Source organism: Grampus griseus (genome assembly GCF_964374135.1).
Source record: "Grampus griseus genome assembly, chromosome: 4".
Classification (NCBI taxonomy): Eukaryota; Metazoa; Chordata; class Mammalia; order Artiodactyla; family Delphinidae; genus Grampus; species Grampus griseus.
Window position 1 is genome coordinate 63,592,165 of NC_138997.1, and position 12,520 is coordinate 63,604,684.

General features: G+C 36.5%; 1 protein-coding gene across 33 annotated transcripts in view; it reads right to left on the minus strand.

The window, feature by feature from the left end:
• The window catches only part of ADGRL3 (adhesion G protein-coupled receptor L3), a gene marked incomplete at both ends in the record, with an annotated part of 572,210 nt that overhangs the window by 129,961 nt on the left and 429,729 nt on the right, over positions 1 to 12,520 (minus strand). For all 33 annotated transcript variants that reach the window (XM_082653308.1, XM_082653318.1, XM_082653323.1 and 30 more), the window contains one exon: positions 204 to 387. In XM_082653308.1, coding sequence (XP_082509434.1) covers positions 204 to 387 — 184 coding nt within the window. The remainder of the gene's footprint in view (positions 1 to 203; positions 388 to 12,520) is intronic.

Sequence of the window (12,520 nt, forward strand, 5' to 3'; positions counted from 1 at the left end):
TTATGAGGATACTTCTAAGCTAATGATAGGTGATACCCTCCTAATTATAGAAAAAGGATAACTTATCTCCACTGAAATAAAGTATCACTCATGATATCTGGTCCGCTATCGATGATACTTTTTTCTTTTCTCTCTTCTGCTGAACAAGATGATAGCTTTTTCTTGTCCCTCTCTGGCCCTTCTGTAGAACAAAGGCCACTTACGAATATTGTCTGTGTTCTCCCTGACGATGTCAGTCTTCAAAAGGTTATCAGCCAGCACAAAAGCACTTTCCTCCACAGTGTCAAGCAACATGGTGGCTGCACGTAGCTGATCACTTGTAGTCAGGTCTCTCCAGGCATTCAAGGCTTGTGGCTGGAGGAGGTTGTTAACTGTCTCGACCATTGCCTACGAAAGGATGAACAGAATGACTGAGGTCTCCAGTGAACCCGCAGGGCTGTCAGAAATCCAGGCATACATGTTGCCCAGCAAGTAAGGATCAGTGGTGTGCATGAGTTCAGTATTGTCCCAGCCTCCCCTGTGACATGCTGCAGTGGAAGCATTCATTATTTTGCTCTGTAAGACCCTAGCTGAGATTTTGCAAGGCAACAGGAAAAGCTGCTTTTGTTCTGAAGGACAACAAATAGATCCATGGTTGCTTCTTAAAATCAATAGCAAAGGCTTCAATAAGACTATAATTACATAGTTAAATTATTTGGTTGGTGAACTGTCGGCAAGTAATTTAAACTAATACTTTTATCACATCACCACAAAAAAAATGATTTTCTCTATACATCACCATAAAACTAGATGCTAAACATAACAGAAATCAAAAGGATGACTATAGACAGGACAATACAAGAATCTGTCGCCTATAGGTTGAAGGACTTTGAGCAAACCAATTTTTTTTCTTAGTCAGCTAGTAAAATGTCAGGATAGGGAAAATATCAAAGCATACATACTCCCAGGGGCTTTGGATGTGTTATGTGTGGAGAGAAACCTTCGTGCTGTTTATTACTAGGAAGGGGAATAAACAGTTGGAACTTGCTACCTATGGCCCTCAGGTGTTTTTCCTTAAAAAAAAAACAGCAGTAGGTACACTCACACATAGAGATAAGGCACCACGTTTCTCTTTGCTTCATCCAAAAGAATCATCTTTCTAGTTACAATTTATATATTTCCTGTGGTTAGCTCAATACTCCAGGTTACAAGAAAAGACAGTTCTTCCAATAAGGTCTTCTTAAGGTTTCACTCAAACATAGAGAATTGCAAAACAGAAAAATACAACACCGGCAGTTTGAAAGTGATCATCCTTGAACCTGTTGATTATCAAATACGCATCTAATCTGGAAATGAAGTTGAATAAACAGCCAACACAGGCAATTTCCAGGCAGCACATAGGTGTTTAGAAACAGGACTCACATTATTGACACTGTTGGCAGAGGGACAGGGAAAGACTGGAGAAATATCCATTACAGCTGCAGTGTTTTCTTCTGGCTGGTGTTTTTATAGTAACTAAGTAACAACTGTTAAAAATTCAGCTTCATAATGAAACACCTTGGCTGCCAATTAACACCAGCTTCAAAAACTAATTTGCCTTTTGATAAAAATTGTTTTTCTTGATATTTTTCCCAGCTATTCCAAGTTCTGGCCAAAAATCATCATCACTGGACTTTTATGTAAAATAGTTCTACTTGCAACTTGAGTATTTTGCATCATTTAAAAAAAAACCTCTCGAGTTTAATGACTGGTTATTTTCACATAGTATGCTTAGCTCTGTCACTTGTTCTGGGTTTAAAGCATGACCTAGAAGCCAGACAAAAGCATTTCTGGATCACAACAATCTGATCTGCTTTTCAGGAAGTTTTCTATGGGGTGATGCCAACAGGATATGCCAAAAAAAGGAGGTGCCAGATAGAAATCAAACAAAAAGAGGTTTAGGTATTTTCTGACGCCAAACAGAGGACACTGACCTCTTGAGTGTAAGGAAGTATTCTTTCTGGGATTAGATGATCCTCTGAATTCATTAGAAATGCTCTGAAAACCCCATATGAAACAGAAATTATGCCTGTGCTTTATGGAGCAGCCATTTTAATGTTAGTGAATAATCTTACATTGATTAATTTAAACCTTACCTCAGGGAAAAATTTTTGGGAATAATGCAATGTTTCTGTTCTGCTCTTTATTGCTTTTAATGTTTTAAATTTTAAAAAGGCAAAAGGAGGAAAGAAAGAAAAGAAAAAAGAAAAAGAAGCAACTATGGTCAACTCTGGGAATGTTCTAAATAGAAAACTGTTTACAACAGACTGCTTTAGCTAAAATACTGTCTTTAAATTGACAGCAAATAAATCAAACACACCCCATTATCTTAGTTTTGCAACTGAAAATGTATAAGGTGCAATATTTTTTCATAGTTAAACATTTTGTATACATTTCAACAACTGCATCTTCCCAAATAAAATATAGTCTTTAGAGAAGTTTTCTATTAAAGGCCAAAGGATTTCCAAGTTCATCACAGAAACGACAGACTTAAAATATGGCCCTAAATCCTGGGTGGCTTAAGACACAAATCTAATATTTATTTATTCATAAAACAGCACCTGTTATGATTGCCCAAGTACAACTGAAAGGAAATGTCAACACAAGAATTGAGAGAGAGAATTCTCTAGTGCTAAAATCAGTGTAGGATTTGGAACTACACCTGCTGAGTTTGTAACTGGACGCTGCCACTTTACTAATTGTGTGCTGTTGGGCAAGTTACTTCACTTCTCTGTATTCACCTATAAATTGGAGATGATAATATAATCATTTCATAAGGCTGCCTGGCTCATAATAAGTGTTTAGGTGCAATCTTTACTTCATTTGATATCGAAGTCCAGTGTGGGAAGAAAAGAGGTCTTCACTGAATAAAGCACAAGTCATACCCGATAATTGCAAAATATTCACACTGAAGTGAGATCTGGAAGGAATACCTCTTCTACAATGCAATCTTCATAAACAGACCTGTCACACAACTTTACTACTAAGGAACGGGAGGAACATGTGTATTAAATAGTTCATAATGTGTGTTCCAGAGGCTTGAACTAACTGACCCGTTTTCTGCTAGTGAGACAGCACAATTAAGTCAATCTTAATAGCTTTATAATTGATACAATTTGTGTAAGCTTTCCAAAGGTTGCTGATGTGTCCCTGTTACCAATTTAATGAAGGCCAATTAAATAGGCACAACTCTTCGATGGTAAAAGAATATATTTCGTTTTCCCTATATATTTTGCATTTATATATTTACCCATAAATAATGACATTTGGTAATTAAGTTTTCCATATTTTTTTTTCTTTTTTGGTCAAACTACTTATTTCCATTGCTTTCATTAGCTCAACAACATTTCTTTAAAAAACAGGTTGATTTTCATTGTATTTGGTTACAAAGAAATGAGCTTGACTACACTTAGAACCAAAGTTGAACAGGAAATATACAATGAATTTGATTAAAGTGAGGTGCTGTGGCATTACTTTAATGTCCAACAGCTCTCATTAATTTCTGTTTTCTGCTATAATTTTTTTTTGACCTAAAATTTACATTCTATAGTTGGACGGAAATAAGATTGGTTCTGAATATATCTTAAAAAAATTTATATTCTCACCACAATGCCTTGATCCAGAAGGAAAAAACAAACAAACAAAAAACACCTAATGGTTTTGACATGTATAGACTGAAATAATCTAAATTTTGATAAGTTAATTTAGTCAACAATATCTTTGCCAGAAGCTAAATGTTAATTCACTCCATTATCTTTTTTAAAACACTAGAAACTGAATAGGAGATGGACATTGGAAATGTACATTCTGGTTCTGCCACTAAATTTGTGTGTCTTTGAACAAATTGATGTCTTCTAACCAATCAACAACGTGTGAACTACAGAAGAAAATAAAACTCATCGTGTTTCAATTCGAGGGTGGTTAGGGGCATTCTACTATTAGATATTACTCTCCTCATTATACAGTTTATGGACTAGACTCTAAAGTCACTTTTTTTTTTAAGTCTTTATTGAATTTGTTACAATATTGCTTCTGTTTTATGTTTTGGTTTTTTGGCCAGGAGGCATGTGGGATCTTAGCTCCCTAGCCAAGGGATCGAACCTGCTCCCCCTGCGTTGGAAGGAGAAGTGTTAACCACTGGACCACCAGGGAAGCCCCTAAAGTCACTTTTGACTTTATAAAAATCAAATATAAATTAGGAAGTGTGAAAAGTCACTTAGATTCATACCAGGATCATGTACATAACATACCCTTCTGGACATATATTTGTATTACACAATATTATTGAAACTCTTAAGCAAATTCATTTGACTAATTTTACTCAGAGCATATAATTGTAGTATGTTTGTTAAAAGATGTTATAAACTGTATAATCACACTTTATATATTTCAAAAGGGAAGATGTACTTATTTGTTATAACTACTGTGAAAAATTTTGGAGAAAAACAGCTATATACCCTTCCAATAACAACTTTTGTCATTTTTCCAGGAGAATGTGCTTGTGAAATAGTCTAGGATTCCTTGGCAAGAATACATAAAAGGGAGCTTCCCTGGTGGTGCAGTGGTTGAGAGTCCATCTGCCGATGCAGGGACACGGGTTCGTGCCCCGGTCCGGGAAGATCCCACATGCCGCGGAGCAGCTGGGCCCATGAGCCATGGCCGCTGAGCCTGCGCATCCGGAGCCTGTGCTCCGCAACGGGAGAGGCCACAACAGTGAGAGGCCCGCGTACCGCACAAAAAAAAAAAGAAAGGAAAAGAATACATAAAAGCGTCCGTGGTTGAAGTAAGTCAGAAAGAGAAAAACAAACACCGTATACTAACACATATATATGGAATCTAAAAGAACCTAGGGGCAAGACAGGAATAAAGACGCAGATGTAGAGAATGGACTTGAGGACACAGGGAGGGGGAAGGGTAAGCTGGGACGAAGTGAGAGAGTGGCATGGACATATACACACTACCAAACGTAAAATAGATAGCTAGTGGGAAGCAGCCGCATAGCACAGGGAGATCAGCTTGGCGCTTTGTGACCACCTAGAGGGGTAGGATAGGGAGAGTGGGAGGGAGGGAGACGCAAGAGGGAAGAGATATGGGGATATATGTATAGCTGATTCACTTTGTTATACAGCAGAAACTAACCACACCGTTGTAAAGAAATTATACTCCAAGGATCCATGGTGAAAAACATATCAATTGCACTTCTTACTGAGGTGAGCTGTAGATCTTAAACTAGGTAAGCAGAACCACCTGGGAAACTTAGTTACCCTTCTTCCTTTGCTTGAAACCACTAGAATAAAGATCCAAATAGAACGAATGTCTTGTGAAAAGATATACAACTATACCACCATGGTATTTTTCTGAAGACAAGCTTTTTGATCATGATCTCATTCAGGTTTTAACTCAGGTATCAACTGCTCAAAGAGGTCTTCCACTATCAGCATATCTAGGCAGAGTCTCCCACTCTTAAATCCAAGATCTGTTTTGTTTTCTTTGTATCATGTATCATTATCTAAGGTATGTCAGATATTTATTTACCTACAGGACTCTCTCAGTCAAGATCTCTCACTCAAGAAAAGGCAAGCTTCATGAGGGTGGTGACTGTGTCATCTGTAAGTGCCAAAAACTCTGCCTGGAACATAGTAAGTGTTCAATAACTCTTTGCTGAATGACTGCCATCCAGTGAAGATTCACACATGAGTTTTCTCCCTTTTCACACCAGCAGAAAACAAATCTCTGATTTTATAAGAGCAAAGATTATCTAAGCACAAATGAAAAAACCTATTAGCTAGCCAATGTTATCTGAATCATTATCATTTCAGAGACTCAATGTCACAACAGGCTCCGATTTTAGTACTTATTCACCTCTAACAGAATTATCCATATTTGGGTCTGGCATTCTCACTAGCTTATGATGTCCTCAGGGGATACATCATGTTCATTTGTATTTTTCCAGGGTAAATTTTAGCGCCTTGAGACGTTTTGGGTATTCGATAAATGCCCATTAAACAAAAATAACCTACTTTTAATATCAAATCATGAATAAAATAGGGAAACTGAAAACATCTTCGTTTAGTTCTATAACTTTTTGTTGTGTCTCCCGAGAAGTCTTCTGAGTGCTCAGATATCAGCATGGTTTGGAAGGAAGGCAGGGTGAATTACAGGGAATTAAGGAGAAAAGCAGAAGCACAGGTTATTGTAGTGAATGCAGATCACTATGCATAATGACAATATATTCTATAAAAAGCTTTCCACAATGTTTTATTTATTTATTTTGGGTTTTTTTTTTTTTTTGGCTGAGCCACGTGGCCTGTGGGATCTTAGTTCCCTGACCAGGGATTGAACCCACGCCCTCTCAGTGAAAGCTCAGAGTCCTAACCACTGGACCACCAGGGAATTCCCCCAAATGTTTTAAAATGTACCAAAGCTCACTTTCAATGCAACTCAATGAGGTTTTATTAAATATGTATGATATGCAAAGAACTAGGGAAGTCACTGTTGCGTGAGGTTAGGAAAAATAAGGAAAACATGGAATCTGTTCTCAATTTGCCTATACTCCAAAGCAGAAGGTAAGCACGTCACATGGGACAAAAAGTAATGAATTCTTGCTGAGGAGGATCAAGAAAAGACCCCAGAGGTGTTTGGTTTTGAGTGGGATACTAAAAGATGAATAAACTTTCTTTAATTATGATGAGGAAATTTGAAGCTAAGGAACATAACAAGCAAGTTGATGATTAAAAAAAAAAAAAAAAAGAAGGTACCAAGGCAAGCTATTTGTTTGGTTTGAGGCGAGGAGCATGTATGGTGCATGGAAAGATAGTTTAAGAGATGAGTACAGTGAGAGAAATGGTAAGTAGAAGTCAGGTTTTAGAAGATCTGCAGTAGGATGGAAGTTTGGTTTTTATTGTGTAGAAAATGTACAGCCGTTAAAGATATTTAAGCAAAGGAGTTATAAGCTTAGATCTTAAGTTCTTCAGTTCATTTATTATATTTTTAAGTTCCCTTGTGTTAAAATAAAGGAAAGATTTATATATATGCAGATTATCATCAGGCAGCCCATTAGAAAGTTAAGAGCAAAGGTTTCCTACTAGTAGATAAATTTAAATTAATAAATTGCTGACATCCTTTTGAAAAAATGCCTAGTAACATGAAATTTTATTTTACTCTTTACTTCCACATCTTTGTTTTTTGATGTGTTCTCCTGAATGCAATATTTCTTTATCAATATATACAGTAATCATGCTGAACACTGTTATATTCTCACTATATTGTACATATGGTTATGTTTAAATATATTTCATGTATAAATTTCAGGATATATAGAGAAAGAGAAATAAGTCTTCAGGTCTTCTCTACTCTCATTTCTTGCTTTCTCACTATATATATATATATATATATACATATATATATATATAGAGAGAGAGAGAAAGAGAGAGTTTACATTGATTTATAATTAAAAAAATAAAAACAATTTTTCTTTCATTCTTCATTTTTGACTTCTTGATATAAAGTTTATTAGTTGAGAATAAAATAAAATAGAGTAAAAGTTTACAATCATTCCTGAATAATGCACATTGTACTCCAATTTATGTTTAGACATTGATTCGAATCGAAAATTTAAAGGTCAAATGTTAGAAGTCTCCAAAACAGTTTTAAACTTGCAGGTTTTTTATTAGAAGTCAAGATGAGTAACTGATAATTTACACATCTGATCAATAAACCTAAGGTTCTTTTTATAATCACTGTCATTTAATATTACTAAGCATATAAAAACCACTAATCTCTGAACTCCCTTTTACATTACAGTGAAGTGTTGGTATCTTCAAGTCTTAAATTAGATTGCATAACACAACTGACCTTAATATAGTAATAAGAACATTTAGTAGTAGAACAAGGTGAAACTAAAATTTCATAGAAATGGCTCTGCCTCTTCAAGAAACCCCTTGTTATTTAAAAATGTATTATTTTTTAGCAAACTGTAATTGTATTATTTTTAAAATCTTATTTAGAGTTAAATGATTGAACACTGTCAAATCTATGATGTTTTATAGGAATTAAATGGAGCTATAAACTTGACTCAAACTTTCTGCTAACTCAACATTCATTCAACAAATATTAACTAAGTACCTTCAATTGGGATACTGCAAGAAGGACAGATATTCTCCCTTCCCTCAAAGTGGTAACAATATAGTGAGACCGCTAAATAAAATACGACATGACAAGCATTATAATAGTGGAAACACGGGGTTCAAGCGTTGTATTAGGCTCCATGAAGTAAAATTTCAAGCTTCAATACAACATTGACCAAACAGGCAAGGGGTAAACATGTGTTTATACATACAGAAGTGAAAGAGAACAGGCATCTCAGAGGAATTGAAAAAAAATTCCTTACAGTAGAGCAGAGTGCAAAGGGTTCAGTGACAAGATTAGTAAGTGAAGGCTAGTTTTCAAAGAGGCTTGCAAACCTTGTTAAGATAATTTGCAATTCTTCCAAAAGGCACCAATAAGTCACTAAAAAATTTAAGGTAGGGGAGTGATATAAAATACAATGGTTAATATTTACTGAGTGTGTTCCAGACTGTCATCTAAATGCTTTTTATGCATCAGCTCCTTTAATTTTGAGAATAACCCAACAGGTAGATGTAGTTATTATTCTCATCTTGCAGTGAGAAAATTGAGACTCAGAGAAGTTTTTTTTTTTTCTTTCTGTCATCCTTATGCAGGGGCCATGCTAATCTTCTCTGTATTGTTCCGATTTTAGTATAATGTGCTGTCGAAGTGAGCACGAGACTCAGAGAAGTTAACTTGCTAAAGGCTAATTAGTTAACATAGGGCAGAACCAGGGTTCAAATCCATGCATTCTGGCTCTGGGAATGGAGAAAAATAGAGATTCCAAAAATATTTAAAACAATTTGTTGATTAATTTACAGTTGGAAAGGGAAATGAAGTGAAATGCACAGAATTTGGGGGTAGGCAATGAGGTGGTACTCACTTAAAATGGGAATAAAGGAAACGGAGCAAATTTTTGGTTGTTAAAAGGTAGAGGATGTAAGTACATGTTGGGGGAAAGTGTGCAAAACATGATGAATTCAGGTTTGTTTATTTTGAATGCAAAGTACTTGTATTGAATTAATTTAAAAGGTCTAGAGAAGACTTGTAGGGGAGAAAAGTAACCTTCCACTACCCTCTTAGGTTCGGTGACAAGACCTGAGAATTAAACTGACATAGAGTAACAGGAAAAAAGCACACAAGTTTTATTTAATACAAGGGATACTTCATATGAAAAATAAAGACCTGAAGAAGTAGTTAAGACTGAGAGTTTACCTGCTTTTTTAACCAGAGAATGGTAAATTTGTGATGAAGTGTAAACATAAAGGAAAAGGGATTAAGCTACTAGGGGCACTAAATTGTGGGAAAGTGACTAGGAAATACATGGGGGAAACAAGTGGAAAATAAGGGTTATTTTCATTTTTGTACATTTTTTTGCTCAGATCCATTTTGGCATTGACTCCCACTCTCTGGTGATAAGAATGTTCTGCTCTTCCTGGCACATGGAAATTTTACAATCTGCTTTTAGATAGAAAGGGGGGGGATCAGAAAGCCCTTCTTCATCTGCTGTTTCTCAATTGCCTTTAGTTCAAAATAATGTGCCAAAGTGACAGGTTTTGGGGTGGCATATTCTTAACCTCTTCAGTCTGCAGTTTACTAAGATATCTGCTCTTGGCATACAGGTTTAGGCATCATAAATTCAGGAAGCTCATTGAAGCCACTGAGATGTCTGACATTACCCAGATAAACTGAGTAGAAGGAGAAGAACTGATGACCTAGAAACACTAATGATAAAGAAGAAAATGTAGAAAGAATAGTCGACAACTGAGATGAAGCAAGAGTAAGTTGACAGAAGAGTGTGGTATCACAGAAGTCAAGGGAAGATTGTTTCCATCAATTTCAAAATGAACTCAATCATAAAAGTATCAAAAAAGTCCTTCTTGGGCTTCCCTGGTGGCGCAGTGGTTGAGAGTCCGCCTGCCGATGCAGGGGACATGGGTTCGTGCCCCGGTCCGGGAAGATCCCACATGCCGCGGAGCGGCTAGGCCCGTGAGCCATGGCCGCTGAGCCTGCGCGTCCGGAGCCTGTGCTCCGCAACGGGAGAGGCCACAACAGTGAGAGGCCCGCGTAACGCAAAAAAAAAAAAAAAAAAAAAAAAGTCCTTCTTGAAATAATAACTCTAGATTTTTTTCTGGGTAACTAGTAAAATGGTTGTACAATAAAGAGTAAAGCTATGGAGAAGCTGCTTTTGAGGGATAATCAGTTCAATTTTAAGTATCTTTACTTTGAAGTAGGACATTTATTCATTCAATAAGTATTTCTTGAGCATTTAATATGTCCCAATACTGTTCTAGACTCTTGATATACATCTTAAACAAAGCAGAAAAGGGGAAAAAAATCCTAGAACTAAATGTTCTGGCAAGGAAAGTAAACTTAAAATTAGATAGATTTATCTATCTATCTATCATCTAACTATCTAGTAAAATAAAAGTAAAATATACATGATAGGGGGATCTAGAGTCAGGGGTAGGGTTGGGGACAGGGTAGCTTGTGATTTTACCTAGGATGGTCCAGTGGGCCTCCTTGAAAGTGTAACAATTTAAAAAAGGCAAAGTTGATGAGAGAGTTACCCATGCAGATACTTGGAGGAGATATTCCAATCAGGGGGAACAAACAGAATAAAAGTCCACAAGTGGAAACATGCTCTGCATGTTCCAAAACCTTAAGGAGGCCCATATTTGGAGCTTTTTACAGAAAACAGGAGGGGTAGGACTGAACCACATCAATTGAGTAGGCAAACACTGCACAAAAATGTAGTTTTCAGGTGAAGACTGGGAATTCAGTTATAAATGGAGGTGTCAGAAAAAAAAAATGTGAAGATGTTGAGAAGTTAGCTTGAAATGAATTTTGGAGTTCAGGAAAGTGGTCTGTGCTACAGATAACATTTGTGAGTCTTAGGAACATAGGTGGTATTTAAATCAATGAGCTCACCCAGGGAGTGTGGGGACAAAGAGAAAACAAGAATAGACTGAGCTAGGAGGCACTCCAACCCAAGGGTTTGGGAGAAAAGGAACCAGCAAAGGAGACTGGAAAGAAGCATCAAGAGGAGGAAACCCAAGAGAATGAGCTGTCCTGATGAGAATGTATCAAGGAAAAGGGAGTGGGGAGTGATCAACTGTGTTGGATGTTTCTGATTGGTTAAGTACGATGGATTGACAATTGACTACTGAGTTTAGCAGCATGAAATCCTTAATGACCTCAGCAAGTGCAGTTGCAATAAGGTAGTGAGGGCAAAAGCCTGATGAGGTGAAATCAAGAGAGAATACGAGGAGAGGGATTGGTGATAGTGAGTGTAGACAAGTGTTTTGAGAATTTCTACTGCAGTGGAAATACCAGCAAGCAATAGGAAACATTAGCCAGAAGGCTCAATTGAAAGGTAAATATTTAGAAGTCACTTTTTGTGTGCTAAGTAGAATTTAAATGGTATTGGGGATATAGAAATAAAAGTGGCACTGCTCCTTTCCAAGGAGCTCCGAAATACAAAAGTGAACAGATATTAAAATATAGCTTGACAACATTTAGAGAAGAGCTAACACCCATCCTTCTCAAACTCTTCCAAAAAATTGCTGAGGAAGGAACACTCCCAAACTCATTCTATGAGGCCACCATCACCCTGATACCAAAACAAGACAAAGATACTACAAAAAAAGAAAATTACAAACCAATATCACTCATGAATATAGATGCAAAAATCCTCTACAAAATACTAGCAAACAGAATCCAACAACACATTAAAAGGATCATACACCATGATCAAGTGGGATTTAACCCAGGGATGCAAGGATTCTTCAATATACGCAAATCAATCAATGTGATACACCATATTAACAAACTGAAGAATAAAAACCATATGATCATCTCCATAGATGCAGAAAAAGCTTTTGACAAAACTCAACACCCACTGATGATAAAAACTCTGCAGAAAGTGGGCATAGGGGGAACCTACCTCAACATAATAAAGGCCATATATGACAAACCCACAACAAACATCATTCTCAGTGGTGAAAAACTGAAAGCGTTTCCTCTAAGATCAGGAACAAGACAAGGATGTCCACTCTCACCACTATTATTCAACATAGTTTTGGAAGTCCTAGCCATGGCAATCAGAGAAGAAAAAGAAATAAAAGGAATACAAATTGGAAAAGAAGTAAAACTGTCAAACTCTATACACTGTTTGCAGATGACACAATACTATACATAGAGAATCTTAAAGATGCCAGCAGAAAACTACTAGAGCTAATCAATGAATTTGGTAAAGTTGCAGGATACAAAATTAATGCACAGAAATCTCTTGCATTCCTATACACTAATGATGAAAAATCTGAAAGAGAAATTAAGGAAACACTCCCATTTACCATTGCAACAAAGAGAATAAAATACCTAGGAATAAACCTAC